General features: G+C 41.7%; 1 protein-coding gene across 1 annotated transcript in view; it reads left to right on the top strand.

The window, feature by feature from the left end:
- Positions 1–25001, top strand: part of LOC145415689 (peripheral plasma membrane protein CASK-like) — a 332311-nt gene that overhangs the window by 252033 nt on the left and 55277 nt on the right. The window contains exon 2 of the mRNA XM_080284903.1: positions 23112–23224. Within this exon, the coding sequence (XP_080141029.1) occupies positions 23112–23224 (113 nt within the window). The remainder of the gene's footprint in view (positions 1–23111; positions 23225–25001) is intronic.

Below are 25001 nucleotides of genomic sequence, written 5' to 3' on the forward strand. Positions count from 1 at the left end.
AAGGGAGATTAGATGAGAGCCTTATTGAAAGAAATTATTTAGGGTGGAGAAAAGAATAATGGTGAGTGACAAGGATAGCTGACCACTAGATGCGGTAGCTTCACTATATATGGCGGGAATTGATGCCTTGTTTCCGTAAATCATAAATGAGGGACTGACGGACCGCTGTGTTCCTTGAGATGCTCTAGCATAAAATAAATAACCAAGCGGAGAGAGAGAGAGAGAGATCCAGAAATAGCTCTGCACAAAAACTCACCTGGCCGTACCTTGTGAGTTGAGAGAGAGAGAGAGAGAGAGAGAGAGAGAGATCCAGAAATAGCACTGCACAAAAACTCACCTGGCCGTACCTTGTGAGTTGAGAGAGAGAGAGAGAGAGTCCAGAAATAGCACTGCACAAAAACTCACCCGGCCGTACCTTGTGAGTTGATACGATGGCTCAGTCTGCAGGTGTGGGCGTAGGTGTGGGAGTAGGAGGGGAATAAATGATGCAGGATTAGGAAGGGAATAAGCTAATGATGCAGGATAAATATTACTTAAAGTCGTCCCCGCAACACACAAGACATCAGGTGAAGTGTAAGGGGAGGGTTATATTTGGACTACCCTGTGTTGTGAAAGGGTAATGCTTTACTTGTTGCGGCTGATGTAACACACCCAATTAAGAGCCCATCCCCTTTACTGTCGGCTGGGTGAGAGAGAGAGAGAGAGAGAGAGAGAGAGAGAGTCTAGAAAAGCTGAAAATAGAGAGATAGATAGGGAAGAGATAGGTAGTTGGTTGGTTGATGCAGAGAGAGAGAGAGAGAGAGAGACGCGGCTGGTGTTGGTGTATGACTTGGTGTGTAGGGCTGGCAATACACCTTTAACGCTGATACACCCACGCCATACTCCGCACACAGGCCACATTCAACACACACTGCCCACACACACACTCTCCTTGCACCCACCTCACTTAACACCGTCGTCTAGGAGGCACGGGGGCTTTCTTAACACTTCTTCCTGGGCGATTTAACTTCCCCCTCGCACCTTAACATTGTCGTCCCAAAATAATTCTTTCTTAACCTTCCTTAACGTTGTCTCTGGTGCCCTAGGACGTCACTATTATTATTATTATTATTATTATTATTATTATGGCCCTTCATTACAGGCTACGCAGTACATTTTTTTTTATAGATAATGATGCTACTAAAATTTTGACTGAAGTGAATGGAGTAGGTGTCTAATGTCATCCAGTTTAGTGTGTATGCATTAAATTCTACGGTCGTCACACACACATTTTCACATTCACCTGTATGTGGGAAGTGCTTTTTTTTTTTTTTTTTTTTTTTTTTTTTTTTAATGTAGCCATCCTATAGGCAGATTCCCCGTGCTTTATTATAAGATGTCTGTGTCTGCAATCATTTTTATTAACTTTATTTTGTGGTCTGGTTTCCTTGGTGTATGAATCCTCCGCCCAATGTCAAAAGGTCAGAGATGTGTCGTAACTCTGGAACCGGTGGCCCGATTGGACTGGAAATTGTTTTGTTCTTCAAGTTTGAGCATTTTAACGGTACCTTGCTTTAACAAAAATTTCGCTGCGTTGCGCCGTTTTTGTAGTGTTACGGTAACAAACAAACCAACAAACATACAGCAATTGGATCATTATAAAATAGATCCAAGCTGCTCTCGAAATACCTAGCTTTATTAGATGATTGTGTGTGGAGTCTTTGCTTTATTTCTAGGCATTCTTTCTGTCCAGCCTTCTTGCATATTCAGCAGCGGGGTAATATTACTCTCTGACTCATTTTACTCTCACCGTAGTTATTACTCTCTCTCTCTCTCTCTGTCACACACACACACACACACACACACACACACACACACACACACACACACACACACACACACACACACACACACACACACACACACACAGAAAAACAACTAACACAAAAAAAAACAAAAGAACACAGAGAGGAAACAAGATGCACTACCATAACGAAAAATATGGGGAAAAAAATCAGGAAAACGAAGAGGAGAAATAGGAAGAGAAGAAGAAGACGAGAAGGAAAAAAAAATCTTCAAGAAAGTGGAGAAGGAACTATGGAAGGACAAAACACTCAAGGCAGAATGTCAAAGTTTGGGGTGTGGGAGGAGGAACACTGCAAGGAGAGGCCAAATTTTTTATCCATACGGCTAAAAAGAAGATGTGACGTTATATATATATAAAAAAATCATCGAAGTTCTCTGATGTTATATATACGCTGTCAAAAAAAAAAAAAAAATCTTGCACGTGTTTGTATCTCATGAATATATTTCTTTCATGTTTCAGAATTTTCTTATGATTCGCGACCAATAGAAAGTTATAAAAAAATTCCCAATAGGCCAGTTTAGGATGATAAGGATCTAGTTAATATATATATATATGATGCTTATATTTTCCCCAGATATTCTTTTTCTATTTAATATGGAATAATACTCGTGTAGTCCCTCTGTCTGTCTGTCTGTCTGTCTGTCTGTCTCTCTCTCTCTCTCTCTCTCTCTCTGTCTCTCTCTCTCTCTGTCTCTCTCTCTCTCTCTCTCTCTCTCTCTCTCTCTACTTCATCCACAACATCGTGAAGAGGTTACTGCGGACACAATTAGAGAGGGGAGCCATTATCTCACACACAAGCCTTCAGTATCTTATGGAAAAAAAAGAAAAAGAAACCAAAGGCTGAGACGATGGCTATTACCACCCAAACGCCCTATTTAGCAACATACCGTACGCCTTCAATAAGAGATAAAAATGGTCTTTAATTAACGCGGCTTGGCAAGAAGAAAAAATCAAAATCAAAATATATAAGAGAAGAAAAAATTTAATGACAATATGTATATACACAATAACAAGCTTGAAATGGCGACTAAAAAAAAAAGATAAAAAACATGTGGAAAATTTAGAATAACATAAAAAAATGGATAAGAAGAAAATGTTGTATCAGAATTATATACAAAAGGGAAATTACTTTAACATTTTATAAACTGTCCTTAACTGAGGATTGCACACTAGGGCAGGAAATGTCTGCAAAAAGCACTCTCACTAATTAAGAAACAGGAGAGCTTTAAAATGCAAGAGTTAATGCAGCCTGTGTGTGTGTGTGTGTGTGTGTGTGAGAGAGAGAGAGAGAGTGTGTGTGTGTGTGTGTGTGTGTGTGTGTGTGTGTGTGTGTGTGTGTGTGTGTTTCTTACAGTCCAGGCCTCAGTTCATTTGCTCTTATTCTTGCGCCTTCTTCCTCAATGTCTCCCTCCCCTCTCTACTCCTTGTTGCTTCCTGATAATGTGCTATCTTTTTCTTTTCTTTAATTCTCTCAGTCTTATTTTTATTTATCATTCAATTTTTTTTTTCGTTTTACTTTATATTTCCTTTCTTTTCCTTCCTTCCTTCCTTCCTTCTTTCCTTTCTTTCTTTCCTTTTTCCCTTAGTCAGTCCATTCTTTACTGCAGATATCAGAAATAGATAAATCGACTTTCTCTTTTATTCCCCGAGATTCCGCTCTTTTGTCTCTTGGAACTCCTATTGTATTACGTGACTGACATACTTTCTTACTCACATAATTTTTTCATTTCCTTCTCTCTCCACCAATATTCTTAACCCCTTCACGGCGAGGATGGCTTATATCTCTTATATCTTACGCTAGTACCAGACGATTTTATTCAGCTGAGGGAAGAAGTTTGGTGGAGAAGGGGTTGCTACGAAAAGCCATCCCGTAGCTGAATAAAATCGTCTGTTTGCAACGAGAGCGGAATATGAACGATGTACTGGGACTGGAATTAATATGGGTCAGGTCAGGTTAAGTCAGGTTAGGTCAGGTCAGGTCAGGTTAGGTCAGGTCAGGTCAGATGTTACTCTTGCTTCTCTATGTATATCTCTGTTTTCCTTCACCCTTCCCTCCACTTAATCTTGCTGGCGGTGGCCGTACACAAATAGTCTCCAGTGTCACCCAGTCCTCTGCTATCAGGCTGCCCTCCCTACAACGTAGGCCACTTTCATTATTGCATCTCTCCACCTCATCCGCGGTCTCCCTCTCTCTGCCTCCAACTCACAGCACCTTCATTGCCATGCCTCTCAACTGTATCCCACCACCTCTTCCTCAGTCTATGTGACTTTTCCTTTCTAGTATTTCCTATAAAATTTCCATGTCAGTTTTTCCATGCTGCATGGTGGTTTTTCTCACTTTTTCCTGGAGGGTTTGGTGGTGTGGGGAGCCTTCTTGCTTTACCATCCTTATCCTTCAGCATGTAGAGTTAGATCATGTAGTCATAGTTTTCTCTGTAACAAGCAGCCTCGAAAGGACCATAAAGTCTGTTGCTGTTTGCTATCCTATGTAATTCTATCTCTCTCCCTCCCTACTTTCATCGTACCTCTCCAGCATCCCATCCTTCCACCACATCCACGATATCCCCCTTCCTCCCTCCAGCTCTCACCACCTTCATCGTTCCTCTCCACCCCGTCCCTCCACCTCATCCTCAGTCTCCCTCTCCCTCCCTCCAACTCACACCCCACCCCATTTCTCCATTTTGTTCTCGCTATATCCCTCTTCTTCATTTCACCATTCTTCCTTAAATCCTTCAATATATCTCCTCCTCCTCCTCCTCCCCCCCCCTCCTCCTCCTCCTCCTCCTCCTCCTACTTCTCCCTTGGTGCCTACTGCCCACACGTCTCTCTTCTCTTTCATCCTCCTCTGTCATCCGCTCCTTATCAGTCTCATTCACACACACACACACACACACACACACACACACACACACACACACACACACACACACACACACACACACACACACACACACACACACACACACACACACAGATGCATAGATAAACAGAGAGGGAGAGAGAGAGAGAGAGAGAGGCACATTTATTACCATCATGCAACTCTCCCCTTGCTGTTATTAACCCGAAGGCCTTAATTTAATGACCTTACCTGGCACTCCATGTTAGTCTAATTAAGCAAAAGTTATCCAGGTAAATGATATTGTGTTTATTTTGAAGATGCAGCAGTGTGGTTAATTTGAGCCGGAAGTATTGTATTTTTCTCGATAATATTAAGGTAATTATGCGTGTAATTTCTTTCAGTTAATTACTTTCTTGGACTGTGACCTCAAGACACGCTTAGATTCTTAATATCTCCGTAATCCCCTCAGCGCATTGACGTCCTTGGTAATTTTATCATTGTTATCTCCACGCTATGTTGCTTTTAGGGGAAGCTTATCGAATTGGAAGTATTAGATAAAGTCATTTCTGTACTATGTTCACTCTAACTTGGCCTAAAACTTCCATCAACCGTGACTGCTCAGTTGTCACAATAGGCCAACACTCGACTATGATGCTAGTCACGAAGAGGTACTGTGCAGAGGATGAAGATCCCTAGTACTGTCTTTTTGTGCCACTGAGCTACGTGAAATAAGCTGCAACAGGACGAAAATCTTGGCCAAGTTAGAGTAAAAACACTATAGGAGACATGGTAAGCTGAATAAAATAATCCTTTGTCAGCAGCAGTGAAATATGGCTATCTTGGGCAAAAGGTGTTAATTAATACAGGTAAATACAGGTACAGCTTTCCTGGCGAAGATAAAAATAGCCTTTAAATGTGTATAAAATAGTCAAGAAGTAGATAAATATAAATGTGTATGAAGTTTGTATGAATGAAATATACAGTATATGTATAGAGTAGACATGTATGAAATAATAATGTATGAAGTAGATAAGTACCAGGTAGATAGATGTAAAATATGTATGTATAAAGGTGGTAAAGCATACAGGTAAACACATCTCACCTGCCTGACGTAAACACAATTTTATGTATGAAATAGATAGGTGTGAAATAAATGAGGCTTCCTCTGACTAAATGTGTGAAAGAATACAGATAAAATACAAACACACCTTTCCTCTAGCTACAGGTGTTAAAGAATACAGGTAAAACACAAACACACCTTTCCTCTAGCTACAGGTGTTAAAGAATACAGATAAAACACAAACACACCTTTCCTCTAGCTACAGGTGTTAAAGAATACAGATTAAACACAAACACACCTTTCCTCCAGCTACAGGTGTTAAAGAATACAGATAAAATACAAACACACCTTTCCTCCAGCTACAGGTGTTAAAGAATGCAGGTAACCCAACTCACCTGGCAATCGTGAACGCAGACTTAATTATACATGAATTCAGTGCAGGTGAGGTCGCTTAGTTGATGGTGTGTATAAATTATTTCGCTCCTGTTTCAAGCATGTAACCTCCCCCCCCTCTCTCTCTCTCTCTCTCTCTCTCTCTCTCTCATTAGGATGACGTAGTAATATTATTTATTTTATTGATCTTTTTCATTATTCACATTATTAATTTCAATTTTAATTCATTTTACTGAAACTGCAGGTCGTCTTTTCTATTCATTTTCATTAATATTTTTATTTGTATTTTATTTTTGCATGATTATTATTTTTTTTTTAAAGAATGACCTTTAAAAGTTAAGGGATTTAATGAAGGCAATTTCCGAATACCTTAAAAAATTTCTCCCTTAAAGTTGTCAGGTGGTAGGAAGAACAGATGAAGGAGCACGTTCGTTGACCTCATGACCTGCGTCGACCGGTGAAAGCGTCTTAGGGGGAGGTAAAGGAGTGGGGGTGGTGAGCAGAGGACTGAGCGGGATGGGCTGGCGCTTTGGTGTTTGGTGGAAGTGAAACACAAAATATATCTTGTAGAAATCGGTGTTGTATAAATTGTAGTTTGAATGCACTAGGTTTTATTTCAAGATATACTCCGTGAATGAACTGATCAGGGAATTAAGAAGAAAAAGAAAAAGAAAAGGGAAGATAAACAGTTTGAGCAAAAGAACAGGCGGGATGGACTGGTAATTAAATGGGCGGTGGAGGTGTGGCAGGAAAGTAGGCCTATACCTTGTGGAAATAAACATTGAAGGACTCAGCCTGGCTACAATGACAATTTATTCCGAAGGAGAGAGAGAGAGAGAGAGAGAGAGAGAGAGAGAGAGAGAGAGAGAGAGAGAGAGAGAGAGAGAGGGGACCACTAAATTACACAACCACGAGACATAAACCCATACATAACTCGCTCGCTTAATTGGAAGAAAAAAAATCTCCATAATGCACTCCGAATGGCACTAAAACCACATGATTCCGCCAGCTGTGCAAAATAAACTCATGCCGTCATGCATAATATTATGTTGGGAAAAAAATCAGACAAACCTAAACAATATCCGAGTGAGAAATAGTCCACACCTTGCATAATTCTGCATAATTCGTACACACACACACACACACACACACACACACACACACACACACACACACACACACACACACACACACACACACACACACACACACACACACACACACACACACACACACACACACACACACACACACACACATTAAAGACCTGTAGAAATTATGTTGAAAGGAAAAAACACCATCCCTAGGCCAAGTTAAGGTGAAAGTAGTATAGCATTTGTGTAAAACCAGGCCCTCTTCTGCCAGCCAGACGCCAAATATATGCTAATGTGGGTGATTTTTGTGCCACTTTGGTTTTTTTTCTTCTTTCTTTTTTGGGGTCATTACGTGTGGTCATTTGGCTCCTGACTGCCTGGCAGTGTGGTGATTGTGGTGGTGGTGCTGTGGTGGAGATGTGATACTTGTTGTGGTGATGGTACTGGGGTTGTGGTGGTATTTTGTGGTGGTGATGGTTTCTTTAGTGGTGATGGTGTGGTGGTGTTGATGGTGGTTGTGGTGGTGTTAGTGGTGAAGGTGTTGTGTTGGTGTAGGAATGGCTGTGGTTGTGTTTGGTGATGGTGGTTGTGTGGTGAAGCTGTGATGGTTGTGGTAGAGGTAGTGGTGACAGGGAGAATGGTAGTGGTATTGAGTGTGGTTGTGGTGGTGAATGTGGTAATAAGTGTTGTTATGGTGATGAGTGTTGTAGTGGTGGTGATGGTCATGATGGTGATGATGTGCTGGTGATGGTGTTGTGGTAGTTGTGGTAGTGTAAGCAGAAGTGGTAACAGGAAGAATGATAATGGCAGTGGGTGTGGTTGTGTCTGGTTGCAGTACTGGTGGTGTTGGGGGGAGGGTGGCAGGATGTAGAGCTGAAGCTGATTGTGTGTGTGTGTGTGTGTGTGTGTGTGTGTGTGTGTGTGTGTGTGTGTGTTGTATTCAAGTTCACATGACGTGTGCACGAAGATAATAGCAGGGAATATAAAGTCAGTGATGGAGTAAGAGAGAGAGAGAGAGAGAGAGAGAGAGAGAGAGAGAGAGAGAGAGAGAGAGCAGTTGTGATTTGACGAGATAGATGATAGAATGAACGTGGATGAGATGAATTCTTTGATAATAATGAGTTTAGGAATGACAAGGACGATGTTCATTTGTGACAGGTGAAGTGATATTATGACAGGTAAATGAAGTGACACCGATGATAATTATAGGACTGGTGGAAATTGGATTATTGGTTATGTACTTCATCATCATCATCATCATCATCATTTTGCCACCTATGGATGAAGTAGAGTTATTTGTGCATTTTATTTATTTATTACCTCCGCCTAGGAGGTTTTCATCCCTGTCCGTTTGTTTGTTTGTTGGTTGGTTTGTGAGCAAGATCACACAAAAACTACTGGACGGATTTCACGAAACTTGATAGAAGAATGGGCCTTGGCCCAGAATAGACTCCATTAAGTTTTGGTGCGGATCCAGATAAATGTGCGTATCCAGGATTTTTTTTTTTCACTTTCTTTAACATTGCGAGATTGGGCGTTTATCGACATTGTCGTAAATTTTTCAGTGAATATTGCATGGATCTTATTTTCTGGGCCTTGGCGGAGGTATGCGCTCTGCTGAGTACCATTTTCATTTATTTATTGATTTATTTAGAGATAAGAGAGTCTGATTATTAAAACAGTAGCTATATAATTACTTTTGTACAGGGTTAATACTGATTTGTACCTGATGAAGTTAATATTTTACCTGATGATACCTGGTGTGTTAAAGGGGTAGCCTCGTTTTGCTGCCACGAATATATATTAATTCTGTAGAGCTGGTCAGATGGAGGTGTGTTGTGGTGGTGAGGGTAATACCTGGGGTAGTATTAGAGAATTTAGTATTACCACACCACACAGTTACCAGACAGCTAAAGGTAACAGAATATAGTGGATTACTGTTGGTTACTGAGTGTTGGAGTTGGACTGGTGATGGAGAGGAAGGCCTTCATGTGGTGGTATATGCAGAGAGAGAGAGAGAGAGAGAGGGAGAGAGAGAGAGAGAGAGAGAGAGAGAGAGAGAGAGAGAGAGAGAGAGAGAGAGAGAGAGAGAGAGAGAGAGAGAGAGAGAGATATTACCGTAATGTTTTAAGGATAGAAAGAGGATACTCAGAAATATACAATAGATGCAGCAGATGTTAAACTTTGACCTTGTCCTGTAGCCTTGACCTTTAGCCTACTGGGGTCAAACATGGCAGGTTTTGTCATGAAGGGTCATTCAACTAACACTCTAAATTTGCCTAAAATCAGAGAAAAAGTATTCGTTTTAGGGCGGCCGGAGCAACTCTGACGGGGGCTGTGAAAATAGTTCCGGCCTTGAAGAAACGATTTATTTATTTATTTATTTATTTTTGTTATTTTAGTTTATTCTGATTTTCACGAAATTCGGAGGAGGTGTTTTGGGATAGCTCGTGAGGAAACCATATTATTTTCACAGCAATAACTTAAACACAATGGAACAATAACTTTAAGAAAATCGACGCAGCTCATGATTATCTCTGAGCTTACCTTGTAGTTTTAAGGTGATAAGACTGGAGTAAAACGAACAGGTAAAATTACTGTTGATTAGCCTGTAATTAGGTGTAATGCATTTATTTTTTACGACCTCTTTCACTTAAGATGCGTGTCGTTAAGAAGTTAACCACCCTCGTCTTACCAATTAAGTATATTTTCCTTAGTTGTTAAAGAAGAGTATGTTATAATGCTTTTGTTATTGATTTATTCACTGTCTTTATTCTCTCTCTCTCTCTCTCTCTCTCTCTCTCTCTCTCAAGCTGTTATTTTCAGGGTCTTTGTTCCTCGTTGCTTCTTATGTGCCGACGAGACATCCCAGTGCGAGGCTTTTTTTTTTTTTTTTTAATCCTCCTCCTCCTCCTCCTTTTCTTCTTCTTTTCTCGTGTGTCTGTCTGTCATCTCTCTGTGTGTCTCGTCTCTCTTCCTATCTATGTCTCGATAAATCTATCTCGGTATATTAATTACACACACACACACACACACACACACACACACACACACACACACACACACACACACACACACACACACACACACACACACACACACACACACACACTGTAGCCCGGCATCAGCACTGTCCTGACCGGTAGCACAAGACTAATCGCCTTATTGCACTGCCACTCCACACACGAGAGAGAGAGAGAGAGAGAGAGAGAGAGAGAGAGAGAGAGAGAGCATTAGACAAAGAGGAGGTAGGGGAGAGAGAAGGGGGGAGGAAGGAGGGGGGAGGTCACATGAATCCTCCATTACTCACCTCTGAGCTTACTAACAAAGGAGGCCCTCCCCCCTCTCTCTCTCTCTCTCTCTCTCTCTCTCGTGTGTAGAGTGGCAGTGCAATAAGGCGATTAGTCTTGTGCTACTGGTCAGAACAGTGCTAATGCCGGGTTACAGTGTGTGTGTGTGTGTGTGTGTGTGTGTGTGTGTGTGTGTGTGTGTGTGTGTGAGAGAGAGAGAGAGAGAGAGAGAGAGAGAGAGAGAGAGAGAGAGAGAGAGAGAAACCATATTGCATCATTTATTGCAAAAAGCGTAAGGCCTAAAATAAATATCCCTCCCTTTATTAATAAATATTGTGTTGTTTCCTGGAGACTCGTAGACCATAACTAGACAATTATTTTTATTCATAGCATTTTACTAATCCCTAAATTCCCCCCCACCCCTCGAAAAAAAATCGCACGGTGCCCAATTTGTCACGTCTAGATTACAGGCTTGTGTATATCGAGAAGAGATTTTTTACCCCCATCATATTCCCAATTCCTACCTTTCCCTAAAACAGAAAGAAAATGAAAATAAACTTAAAATCCCACAGAACCCCTTTTGCCATGTCTTCGGAAAAATCTTTGGTGATTGAAGATTCTTGGAGTGATTATTTTACTTTCTTTATTGTGCCTGTCTCCTCCATTCCCTGGATAAATGATTAAATAAGGTAAATATAAAGGTTCCACATAATCCGTTTTCTTAGGCCTGAATCTCTAGTGATTCAGGAAAGTTGGAGTAATTATTTGTCTTTATTGTACCCGTCTCTTCCATTCCCTACTTAAAGAAATAAGGAAATAAGGAAGACTCCAGCTAGCCCACTTTGCCAGGTCTTTGGAAAATCTGCGGTGATGCCTCTCCATTATCGAGGCGGGAGTTCTCAGGCGAGGCGTGTCTTTCTCGTTGCATTGCACCCCCCCCTCCTCCTCTTTCTCGTGGTCCCTCCTCCCCCTGTCGCCCCCCGAAACCCAGCCGAGAGGAAAAGGAGGCTTCACCTGCCTTTATTTTACCGTCGATGTGTCTGTCTCTCGTCGTGTGTCGTGTTTGGCAGGCTGAGTCAAATTTCGTGTAGTTTTATATTTAAGTACTCAGGCTTGATTCTGAGTCGGATTTGTGTGTATGTCTCCCCATTTTTCTTTTTTTATGCTGAATGTCTGGGAATGTTTTAGGGGAAGTTTGAAGGAAAATTATCAACCCAGGAAAGGCCAGTGACTTTATTTTATCTACATTGTGTCTGTCTTTCGTCCTTTGTCGTACTGAGTTCAGGGAGAGTGGGATGCGTTTATATATATTGGAGTAAAAAAAAAGTGTAGAGGAAAAAAGGAAACGCTGCTTTTGTGTATGTGTGTGTGTGTGTGTGTGTGTGTGTGTGTGTGTGTGTGTGTGTGTGTGTGTCTATTTGTCGTGATGAGGTTCAAGGAAAGTTTGAGTTGTTTTTATGTTTTGGTTTCCCATTCATTAGTATTCACATTCTCTTGTTATTAATAGTACGGTATGTTCTTTTTGTTTTGTCTTCAGTGTTTCTAGTCTTAAATATTTTTTGTCGAGTTTCATTGGTGTTGGGGTTGTTTTTGTATATTTAAATCTGGAAGAAAAGTCTCTTCATATTTCTCTTCTTATTAGACTTCGGAAAGAGCAAGAGAAGCCAGTTAGTTTTTTGTCAGAAAAATGTAATAAAAGAAAGAAAAAAAAGGGGGAGCAATCTTATTTACGTTGTTTCCCAATTAAAAAAGAAAAGGAAAGGAAAAAAAGAGTTTATTTACATTAAGTTTTTGGCATCTCTCTTGTTCATGATTTCGTCAGTGATATTCCTCTTTATGTCCCTTATGATTTATTCTTTCTCGTTATGTCTCGCGTTTGCCATCGTTATGTTCACGTTGATGCAGTTCTTGAAGTTTTGTCAGCTCTGCATTTGTTATTCTACTTTCATCACGCTTGGATTATCCTGTGTTTGTTGTTTTGGAGAGAGTGGAGAGTGAGAGATGGACTGGGAGAGTGAGGGTGAGAGGTGGAAGGGGGAGGGAGTGACCGAGGATGGGATGGAGGCATGGGGTGAAGGGGTATATGAAGGAAGAGGCTGTGAGGCTTCAGAGTTAAGGATCTAAGTTTTTAGTATTATTTTATTATTGCGCTTGTGTGTGTGTGTGTGTGTGTGTGTGTGTGTGTGTGTAGGATTATGTTGTATTTTTCTTCATTTACTGGGGAGGACAGTGACGATGATGGTGATAATGATGATGATGACGATGATGATGATGATGATGATTGATGATGATGTGCTGTTGATGTCATTTTCTTCATTACTTTGGAAAAGAAAGTTTATTGGTTCACCAGAGGACATGTTGTATACTTTCTTAATGCATCTATCCGCATGAACGTAATTTGGATTTGGACAATTTTTCGAACTAGAGGGGTTTAATACTTCGACAACCCCTTCACTACGAGAGGCTCCTCCAAAATTAAATAAAATCCTATGGTAAGAGCAAGAAAAAATTTATACGACTTTCAGGGTCTTAGGAAGCTTCACCTGTTTCTTATTTAACTCCTTCAAACCGATGACGTCTTATATGCTTTCTTTGAGCTTTTGCAAGACATTTTTTTTTTATCTTTAAGACAGGCTTTTGCAATGTTGCTGTTTGATGCAGACTTCATTTAACTTGTGCAATATGTGAAGTCTCTCCTTAGTTGAATTATATTGACTTAAAATAGCAAGAATAAATAGATTATGGGTGTATGGATGGAGATGGATGGATGAATGGATGGATAAATGGATAGATATGGATGGATGTAGATGGATAGATAGATAAGATAGATGGATGGAGTAGATGGATAGATAGATGGATGGATGGATGGATAAATGGATAGATATGGATGGATGTAGATGGATAGATAGATAAGGTAGATGGATGGAGTAGATGGAGAGATAGATGGATGGATGGATGGATGAATGGATGGATATATATGAATGGGCAGTTGGATGGATAGATAAATATGTAGATGGATATTTGGATGGATAGATAAATATGAAGATGAGTAGTTGGATGGATAGATATATGGATGAATGAATAGATAGATAAAACAAGTAATCGGATTGATGGGTTTACCTGTGTTGACTATTTTTCATGTCTTTTTTTTCACGAATGTTCTCCCTCATTTAATAATTCTTGTAATATTTCTCAAGATTTTTTTTTGTTAATATGTGAAATGCAGAATTGCCCTTTTTTGACCTTAAGTTAACCTCGCCTGTGACCTGCCATGAGAATTTTAAATGACCTGTGGGTGTAAATTGTGCTCTGCGTTCGGTGCCCTGATTTCGTGTTTATATTTTCATCTGTTTCCTTTATATTGCTCTCTCTCTCTCTCTCTCTCTCTCTCTCTCTCTCTCTCTCTCTCTCAATGAAGAAAGCTGACGTAAAGTAATAAAGTAAAGAATCTGATTGGTAGCCGAAAATTTAAGCACAGACATATTGAAGTAAGATAAATGTGTAAAGAATAGTTGTGTGAAGAAATACAGTAAAGAAATATAGAGGAGAGTGGAAGAAAAGTTTGAGAGGTGTACTAAGAAAGAAGGCCGACTTAGACGTTCTTAAGGAGGATTATAAAAGACTTAAGTACATGGAGAGGCTGGAGTAATAATGTTGTCACAGATGTATGATTGGTTGTAAAAGATAGTAGTAAAGAGAAGTAAGACTGATGCATTCTCTTGTGTTGCAGTAACGAGGTATAAGAAGAGAGAGAGAGAGAGAGAGAGAGTATAAGGAAGAAGGAAGGGGGGAAAGAGAAACACCGTACAGTATAAGGAAGAGGGAAGGAAGAAGAGAGAAATGGAGGAAAGGCAGTATATCAGTATCTATTGACCTCCTATTCTATTTCCAGCAGAGATAGATAGAGAGAGAGAGAGGTGCATGCGTACATCAAGAGAATGGGCAATCACCTGGCTCCAAGTTATCAAAGAAAGGTCCTCAGCCTCAATATTGAATGTGGAGTTGGGAGAGAGGCAGGCCAGTTGGGGAATTGCGGAGAGTCGGGGAGTTTGGGGAAGTTAAGTTGGAGGGGAAGGAGAGGTGGGTTGACTATGGGGGACGTTTTAGGGGAAGGGGACTTTTTAGGGCATTTAAGCTGGAGGGAAAATAGAGATGGGTGGACTTTAGGGGACATTTTAGGGTGAAGGAGACGTTTTTAGGGAATTTAAGCAGGTGGGGAAGGAGAGATGAATGAACTTTAGGGGACATTTTAGGGTAGGGGAACGTTTTAGGGAATTTGAGGTGGAGGGGATAGAGGTGGATGGACTTAGGAAACATTTTAGGGAAGGAAACTTTTTGGAAATACGAGGATGGAAGGGGCTGTGAGGGAAACTCGGATGGGATTTGAGTAAGCTTCAAGGATGATGGGTAGGGAAAAGGTAAGATTGCAAGAACTGATAACAAGGATATTAAGGGGGATGAAAAGAGTTGCAGGGAGCTAAAGTAAGGGGGAGGGGGAAATTGTGGAATGTCATATTAGGAGGAATGTTTTAGAAAGGGAGATTGATGTGGCAAGCGATGTTAGATATATGAATTAAGGAACGATGAATGGGGCTGGAGAATTAAGAGAAGGTATAGATGATTGTATAGAGGAAGGTAGGCTAATGTGGAATATACTGTGAGATACTTGTTGAAAGGGGTTACTAAAAATGAGAAAGTGAGAGGGGTTGTGTGGAGTTATACCCGCTGTCAGGCAACTTGTCCCTGAAGCTCCGCCCTTCCTCGCCCACTGTACGGGCGGTGGGTGAGAGAGAGAGAGAGAGAGAGAGAGAGAGAGAGAGAGAGAGAGAGAGAGAGAGAGAGAAGGGGACTATGTGAAAGTGTAGGGGATTGAGGGTAACGATAACAGTTTGAGAAGTTTGTTGAGCGAAGAAAAATTGATAGGAGTTTTGAAGCATAAGTTAGGATGAGGGGTTTGTCTGGAATTCAGGATGTAGGGTAAGGGTTTTCCTGGAAGTGAGAGGCTAGTCGTTGTAACCCCAGGCTCATCTGAGTGCGATCCCAGTAGACTGCAGGCTAAAATTTCCTATCTGAAGTTCACTCTGTCTTCCTTTTAGTCTTCCTTTTTGGGAATAAGGAGGGAGTTGAGAGATGTTTATATAACCGGGTAGTGGAGCCACTCGGTTATATCGGTGCCACCACGTGAAGGCGTCCCTCGTTGAAATGTAGAAGCCATGAACGTACTGTAGAAGGAAAACTGAAAAAGAAATGAAGGAAGGGAGGATGGTAGAGAAGGAGGAGCTGTGTTGGAGAGAAGGATTTTATTGACGAGGATGGAGGAGACAGATGGAATATGAGCAGAAAGATGATGTTAAAGGAATGGGAAAGAAAGGTTGTGTGGATGATGAAGGATGAGAGAATATTAATAGGTATTTTAGAAGATGGAGAACAAGTGTTAAATTGAGTTCTAGGAATGAAGCAAGGACGGAGAGGTGATTTGAGAGAAAGGAGGATATTGAGGAGAATTAAAGGGAGGGAAGGACTGTGTAAGAGAGGAGGACTGTGCTGAAGAAGATAGAATAATTATAAAGGGAATGTGAGAGAATTTTGATGACAGGGGGAGGAGGAGACGTAACCTTACACTGAAGGGTCTCTCTGCCTAAAGTCTCGCATAATATTCTTTGCACTACGTTGATAACTGCTTGTCCAATTTCCTCATGCCATTCCCTTCACAAACAGCTCTTGCACTATTCCAGCTTTTTCATGATTGCCTGCACTCTCATTTCCTTTCATGTCATCCTCCAGCCAGGAAATATTTACCTGTATTACCCCTGCAACATGGAATATTAACCCAACAGCATCTTTCCTTCCTTCGTCTTCCACACAACACTCCCCAGTCTCTTCCTTTATTTCTTCATCGTAATCCATCCATACCTTTATGTTTCTTCGGTTAAAGAATTGATTTGATCGCTTTCACTGTATACTTTTTACTGATTATCTGTATGGGTGAAGAGGCGAAGATGCAAGGAAGAGAGAGAGAGAGAGAGAGAGAGAGAGAGAGAGAGAGAGAGAGAGAGAGAGAGAGAGAGAGAGAAGATGCAGTGAGAATACTTTTTTTTACTCAACTTGGCCTAAATTACCATCTCTCACTCATGACTGCAGAGTTGTAAAAATAGATTAACACTAAATTATGATGCTAGTCACGAAGAAGAGCTGTGGGAAGGATGTAGGGCGTAGTATTATCATTTCCCTATACTGATCTATGTGAAATAAGCCGCAAAAGGACGAAAATTTCTGTCAGGGTAAGGTGAAAAGGGTAGTGTAGAGAGAGAGAGAGAGAGGCCTTATGCAGTGACTAGTGCATACGAATCAGCGAAATGAGAATCTGATGGGAGAAGTTTTGTATGAGAGTCGCAGGGAGATCAAACGGGGGATCAGAGAGAGAGAGAGAGAGAGAGAGAGAGAGAAGAAATGATATGAACAGAAATGACAATAGAAAAGCATATATAACAGACATAGAAAGTCCATAGAAATCATAATAGCTTTAGAAATAGGAAGTGAAATATAAATAATAGAAAAAAACTTTGAAAATAGCCATAGATATTATAATGAAAAGGAAATCACATGAGAAAGAAGATTACTTACACACACACACACACACACACACACACACACACACACACACACACACACACACAGTTCACTTGCAGCGGGTGGCCCAGCATCGTGTTGTTTGCCGTATAAATATTTGAGTTGGCCCTGAGGGAAAGTAGGCAGGCTGACCTCCCCCCAACCCCTCTCTCTCTCTCTCTCTCTCTCTCTCTCTCTCTCTCAGTGAAAGAAATATAAGACGTTATGGTACAGAACGTAAGGAGCTGATTTCTTGGTAATATCTTGGGATTATATCGGGCTTCATTCTCTCTCTCTCTCTCTCTCTCTCTCTCTCAAAATTTCCCCTGTTCCTTCCCTCCCCAGCCGTAAATAAAGTATAAACAACTCGAGAGCTCTTCACCAGAAAAAAAAAATCAAGATACGGATATTACAATTTTTATCAGCAACATAAAACCAAGCCGTCAGTGCGCCGAGGCATTTAAGAATATAAAAAAAAAATGAATTAATAAAAAGGTTGAAGCTACAGGAAGAGATTTTTGGATCGTCTAAAAAAAATATATATATCCAGTTCATTAGCATACTCTTATATAGAATGGTGATTTTTAAAAGATGCACTCGTCCTTTTCTGTTAAAAATTTATGTAAGTTTTTCTGTGTGTTTTGGTGATCATTTTTTTTTCCATGGAAGGATTGATTTGGAGGTTAAAGGGGGAGGGAGGGGGGGGGTCCTCTTCACAACCCTTCCCGAGTTCTTATTAAAAATGTGCTCTTTGCTTCGACAATAACATGCGTAAACGTTGATAGATTTACTGCTTTGGGTGCACACCATCCACTCACTTCTGACTGACCTGCGCGTTTGAAGGATAATATAAATCTTAGTCCACTACGTCGTCTCCAAGAAATAAAAATAGGAGAGAAGATGAGGCGTTTCTGTTTTACTGTAGTTCTTTCCCTCTCGTGTTTATTTCCTCCTCTCGTTGTTGGAATATTGTCTTTTTTTTCGGTTCACATTTTTTTTTACCTTATTTGTTTTCAGTATTTTCCTTTTCTTCTCTCCTTCACCTCAGTTTTTTTCTCCCGCTTTCTACCTCCACTCCCTCCTCCTTCCTCTTCCTTCACCTTCACTTCCACCTCCTCCCTTTTTTCCGCATATTCCTCTATCCCTCTTTATTCCTCCCTTCTCCTCCTCTCCACATATTTGCCTCTCCAGATATTGCCCTCTTCTGGTATTCCTTTCTCTTCCCTCTCTCCAAATCCATTCTTACCCTCTCCTAATCTCTCCATATAATTTTCCTTCCACACAGATTTCTCCCTCCCTCTCTCTCCACCCCCTTCTTTCTCTCCACTTCTCCCTCTTTCTCCCTCCACATATTCCTCTTTTTCCCTCCGCATCTCCCTCTTTCCCCCTCCACATCTCCCTCTTTCTCTCTCCACATCTTCCTCTTTCTCTCTCACCATCTCCCTCTTTCTCCCTCCACATCTCCCTCTTTCTCCCTCCACATCTCCCCCTTTCTCTCTCACCATCTCCCTCTTTCTTCCTCCACATCTTCCTCTTTATCTCTACAACTCCTTCTTTCTCTCTCCACGTCTCCCTCTTTCTCTCTCTTCACATCTCTCTCTTTCTCCCTCCACATCTCCCTCTTTCTCCCTCCACATCTCCCTCTTGATCTCTCCACATCTCCCTCTTTCTCTTTCCACATCTCCCTTTTCTCCCTCCACATTTCCCTCATTCTCCCTCCACATCTCCCTATTTCTCTTTCCACATCTCCCTCTTTCTTCCTTCACATCTCCCTCGTTCTCCACATCTCCCTCTTTCTCCACATCTCCCTCTTTCTCCCTCCACATCTCCCTCTCTCTCCACATCTCCCTCTTTCTCCCTTCACATCTCGCTCTTTCTCTCCCTCTCTCCACAATGCCTCCCTCCTCTCTCCCCATCTCCTCCTTCCTCTCTTCTTTTATTTTCTCCTTCCTCCTGGCCATTTCCTGTGTCCATTGTTCGCTTCTCTCTCTTACATTCTCTCTCTCTCTCTCTCTCTCTCTCTCTCTCTCTCTCTCTCTCTCTCTCTCTCTCAGGTCAATCTTTTCAGTACGTTGACACATTTTTTATTCCGTACGCCTCCTGACGATTTTACTGAGAGAGAGAGAGAGAGAGAGAGGTGGGTGGGGTTAGGAGGTGGTTGAGCACAGTGTGAGGTTCCCATGAGGCAAAATTTTCAAAGTTAAAAAATGACAGGCGGTTTTTGCTCAGACGATTTGTGGATCCGTTTAATCAAGGGAACGTGAGTTGGATCTATGCTGTGGCCTTGTTTTATCCCTCGTTCTTTACACAGGATGAACTAAGATCAGTGTTAATTAAATTTTTCACCCCGAGGACGTTTCTCTCTCTCTCTCTCTCTCTCTCTCTCTCTCTCTCTCTCTCTCTCTCTCTCACGATATAAAAGGAGGAGGGAGAATACGAGGTTCTTGCTCTCTCTCTCTCTCTCTCTCTCTCTCTCTCTCTCTCTCTCTCTCAGTCAGTGTGATATACGTAAATAAAACAAATGAAACTAGAAGGAGAGAAAAGAAAGAAAGAAAAAGGAAGATAAAAATAAAAAGAAAAGAATTAGCTTCATCGGGCAGGAAGTAAAACGACGGAACGCACGAAGGAAGACTAAAGAGAGAGCCGTGGAGTGTTTTGGTCAGGTCATTCTTCAAGGAGAAACATAAGACTTGGAACACTAATGAGAGTGGACGGTGGTGAGGGCCAGTTAGCGAAAGATAGATGACCGGAGCGTGTGTGTGGGAGGGGGAGGAAGGGAGGGAGGGAAAGGAGGAAAGAGGGAGAGGAAGAGGGAAGGGGGAAGTGGAAAATTTTGCAATATACATTAAGTCTTTTGAGATGAGGTGAAGGAGTAGCAGCAACCAGCATCTTGAAATTAAGCTTCTGTTTATCTTGTACGCTTGGCTTCGTGTCTAAGAATGTAGATTTAGTAACTGTTAAGGAAAGGAATTTGTAGGAAGTCAGGAAGGAAAAAATATAAGCAAAAGAAGTATTGGTTGAAAGGTAAAAGAATGAGAAGAAGAAAAGAGAATGGAAAGAGGAGAAAGAGAGGGAGTGACAGAACGGAGGGGAAAAGAATGAGAGAGAAAGAGAGAGGGTGACAGCGGGAGGGGAACAGAAAGAGAGAGAAAGACTGAGGGCGAGAGAACAAGGGGGAGAGAGACTGGGACTGACAGACACTACAAGAGAGATGGACGAGTTAATAGAGGGAGGGAGAGACCTTCAGGCGGCAAGCGGTGGGGTGGAGGGTGAGGGAATTGCATAAGGGATTTGTGAGTGGAATAAAAAAAGAATAGGAGAGATGATAGTAATATTAATAATAAGAATAAGAGTGATGAATAATAATAATAATAATAATAATAATAATAATAATAATAATAAAATAATAATAATAATAATGAAAATAATGATGATGATGGTGATAATAATAATAATAATATTAATAATAATAAAATAATTGAATAAGTAAATAACTGCTACTTCTACTACTGCTGATAATAATAATAATAATAATAATAATAATAATAAGGGAGGCCGAAGACGGGGTTACAGTGGAAGAATACGGGAATACAAGGAAGTAGGATAGAGGTAGAAAATTAATCAGATAAATATAAAGAGAGCGTTAGAAGGATACAAGGAAGTAGAATACAGTAAAGGTAAATAATCATAAATATTCTCAGATAATTACAGAAGCGGAAAATAGGAATATCAGTCAGGAAAATGGAAACACAGAAATTTTGAGCCATAGGGAAAGTCAGGGTTACAAAATACAGGTATAGAAATTAGGTAGACAAATGAGAGAGAGAGAGAGAGAGAGAGAACTCAAGGGTTACCATGAAGCACTTTGGAGTTATTGAGGATCAGGAAAATGTAAAAAAAATGAAAATAATAACAGAAAAAAGAAACAAAAAACGAGAAAATCAGTGAACAGGAAAAAAATCGATCTCGGGTAAAGATGGTGTTTGGAGGAATGTCTCTCTCTCTCTCTCTCTCTCTCTCTCTCTCTCTCTCTCTCTCTTTAAGGGGAAAGGTATTTTTTTTTTTAGCATTATAGTAAGTAGCTTCATTTTGAGTTTTGTGTCGGCTGAAAAAGATGTAGAGAAAAATATATCGTTTGTAAGTCAGAATCTGCCTTTGGTTCCTTCTTCCTCACATAAAAAAATGTAAATGGTTAATTCTCGTAAAACACAATTATTTACAGAATCGTCATCATTTTCCTTTCAGTCTGGTAGATATAAAATTCTTACGTGGAGGATTATGTTCTAGTTAAAATCATACATTAATTCAGAGTATACAGTGTTCATACAGCATATCCAGAGTAGATCCAGTATATTTCAGGGTGTATATAACCTGTAGAGTAAAAAATATATCAGGATTGTCAAGGGGCGGGTGGTAATGTGAACTTCATGCTAATTTGACAGCGTTACAAATGTCTGCCATTATCTAAACGTAAGTCCGCCGGGCTGTATACCTTGGGATTTAGTATACTCTCTCTCTCTCTCTCTCTCTCTCTCTCTCTCTCTCTCTCTCTCTCTCTCTCTCTCTCTCTCTCTCTCTCTCTCTCTCTCCTCACCTCACGTCCAATCACCCAATTACCCCACCCATTAAACCTTCCAGTCACTCCTCCACCAAACACTAACTCTTCCCTCTTCTGCGGCCCACTTACACCTCTCATCACTTTCCCCATTCCCCACTTCATGTTCACTTACTAAGCTAACATTTTCGTTCACCTTTCTGATCACTTTCCTCACTCGTTTTAGCTCTCTAATCATTTTCCCCGCTCTCACATCACTTTCCTCATTCCTATCATCATTTCCTACAATCACTCTCATCCTTCTCACTCAGCTATTCATCTCTACAATCATCTCCCATCCTTTCCACTCATTCATCCCTACAGTCACTTTCCTCACTCCAGTCCTCTCCTGTAATCACTTTCCCCACCCTCGCGCCACCCCATTCACCTCTGAAATAACTTCCCTCCCTCTCAGGTCAACTCATTCACCCCACTTATCAATTCCCACAACCCACTGCACACCCAGTCACCCAGTTATCTCACCTATTCACTCCTGTTATCACTCTCCAAGCTCTTCTCTCGCCAGGGGGCCTCTCAGCCTGGCGCAACGTTGTGTGAGCTGAGAGAGGTGAACCAACAAGGGAGCCTTCAGATTACCACTCTCCCCTTTCACCAATCTGTTTAGGAATATAATCTCTTCACTGACTCATTATAGCCCTGTCATTATCTTCCTCACACTCACTTCACCCGGTCCTAGCATCATTTTCCTCACCTTCACCTCACCCTGCGTAGTCCTGTCCTCATTTTCCTCATCCCATTCAGCTCTTAAATCATTTCCTTCACCCCACTTGACGTCGAACCACCCTGTTACCCGACCCATTCATCCCTCTAATCACTTCCCAACCAAGCACACACACACACACACACACACACACACACACACACACACACACACACACACACACACACACACACACACACACACACACACACACACACACACACACTCTCTCTCTCTCACATCCATTTATCCATCCCATTTGCTTCTCCAATCACTTCACTCCTCTCCAGTCATCCTTATAATCAATTTAATCGCCCAGTTTAGTCCCCCAATCACTTTCCTCACTCCATTCAACCCTGGAACCCCCTGTCTCACTCTCATCCCACTTCCAATCACCCAATTATCCCACCCAATCACCCCTCTAATCACTTTCCTCACCCCAGTTACCCCTCTAATCACTCTGCCCACCCCATTCACCTCTACTCACCCAGTTATCTTCCCCAATCTCCCCTCTAATCACTTTGTTCTCCCCAGTCACCCCTCTAATCGCCCTGCTCACCCCAATCACCCTTCTAACCACCCGATCATCCCTCTAATTACTTTACCCACCCCAGTCACCCCCAATCACCCCTCCAACCACACTAACGCCGCCCTCCTCCCTACAGGGGCCCGTTCAGCCTGGTGCGGCGGTGTGTGCACAGGGAGACCAACCAGCAATTCGCGGTCAAGATCGTCGATGTGGCCAAATTCACGTCCGCCCCGGGGCTCTCCATCAATGGTAAGGCTGAGTGGATGGAGGGAGGGATGAATTGATGGGGGGAGGGAGGAAGGGGGGATGAATTGATGTGGGGAGGGAGGGTGGGATGAAAGGAAGGAAAGAGGGACTGGTAGATGAATGGGTGGAATGAGGGAGGAATTGATGGATGGATGGGTGTATTGAATAATGGATGGATGGATGGATAGATCTATATGTGTGTGGACAAATTTGGAATATAATGCGTTGGAGACTAGAGTATAATCTATATCGTGGATGATATACTGTATATTGGAAAGGCGTTTACTCTTAGTTGATTTACGGTGAGTACAAATTTATTTTCTTTACGTGCATTAAATATATGGGAAGCGTTGCTGTTGTACTGTTAGAATATTTAATCACAGGTATAAGTTATATTTTGGTGATACATATTAGCCTTTTACTGATGGAGTCTTGAGGTTAAGAAAGTATAATTGATAATGGTATGTTTCATATATATATATATATATATATATATATATATATATATATATATATATATATATATATATATATATATATATATATACAGTACCGTATATATAATCTTTGTCTGCCTGCTTGTCTGTCCTTTACGGAAATCGAGGGGGATGAATATAGAAGTCTGTAAACAACTGTAATATACGTTTTTTAACGAATATAGATGTATACATTACAGTTGCTAAAGTGGCGTCCTTGATGGACATGATCAGAACTATAGTCTATTTGATTGCCTTGTGCAGGTGAGATGTATGGGGCAAGTAGGGTGTGTCTGATTGCCCTGTGCAGGAGAGATGTATGGGGCGAGTAGGGTGTGTTTGATTGCCCTGTGCAGGTGAGATGTATGGGGCAAGTAGGGTGTGTTTGATTGGCGGCTGCTGATTGGCCGCCGATTATGTCATTGAAGTAAATGCAGGCATGTATTGTAGTGCAACATGCGGACGTAGGTGTACACCGTGGGTGGATGTAGTGCAACATGCGGACGCAGGTTTACACCGTGGGTGGATATTATAGTGCAACATGCGGACGTAGGTGTACACTGAGGATGGATGAAGTGCAACATGCGGACGTGAGTGTACACCGTGGGTGGATGTAGTATAACATGCTGACGTAGGTGTACACCGTGGGTGGATGTAGTGCAACATGCGGACGTGTACACCATTGGTGGACGTAGTGCAACATGCGGACGTAGGTGTACACCGTGGGTGGATGTAGTGCAACATGCGGACGTAGGTGTACAACGTGGGTGCATGTAATGCAACATGCGGACGTAGGTGTACTCCGTCGGTGGATGTAGTGCAACATGCGGACGTGGGTGTACACCGTGGGTGGATGTAGTGCAACATGCAGACATGGGTGTACACCGTGGGTGGATGCAGTACAACATGCGGACGTGGGTGTACACCGTGGTTGGATGTAGTGCAACATGCGGACTTGGGTGTACACCGTGGGTGGATGTAGTTCAACATGCAGACGTGGGTGTACACCGTGGGCGGATGCAGTGCAACATGCGGACGTGGGTGTACACCGTGGGTGGATGTAGTGCAACATGCGGACGTAGGTGTACACCGTGGATGGATGTAGTGCAACATGCGGACGTGGGTGTACACCGTGGGTGGATGTAGTGCAACATGCGGACGTAGGTGTACACCGTGGGTGGATGTAGTGCAACATGCGGACGTGGGTGTACCCTGTGGGTGGATATAGTGCAACATGCGGACGTAGGTGTACACCGTGGGTGGATGTAGTGCAATATGCGGACGTGGGTGTACACCGTGGGTGG

This window comes from Coenobita brevimanus, chromosome 103, assembly GCF_032717465.1.
Source record: "Coenobita brevimanus isolate Jiangsu-jjx chromosome 103, ASM3271746v2, whole genome shotgun sequence".
NCBI lineage: Eukaryota > Metazoa > Arthropoda > Malacostraca > Decapoda > Coenobitidae > Coenobita > Coenobita brevimanus.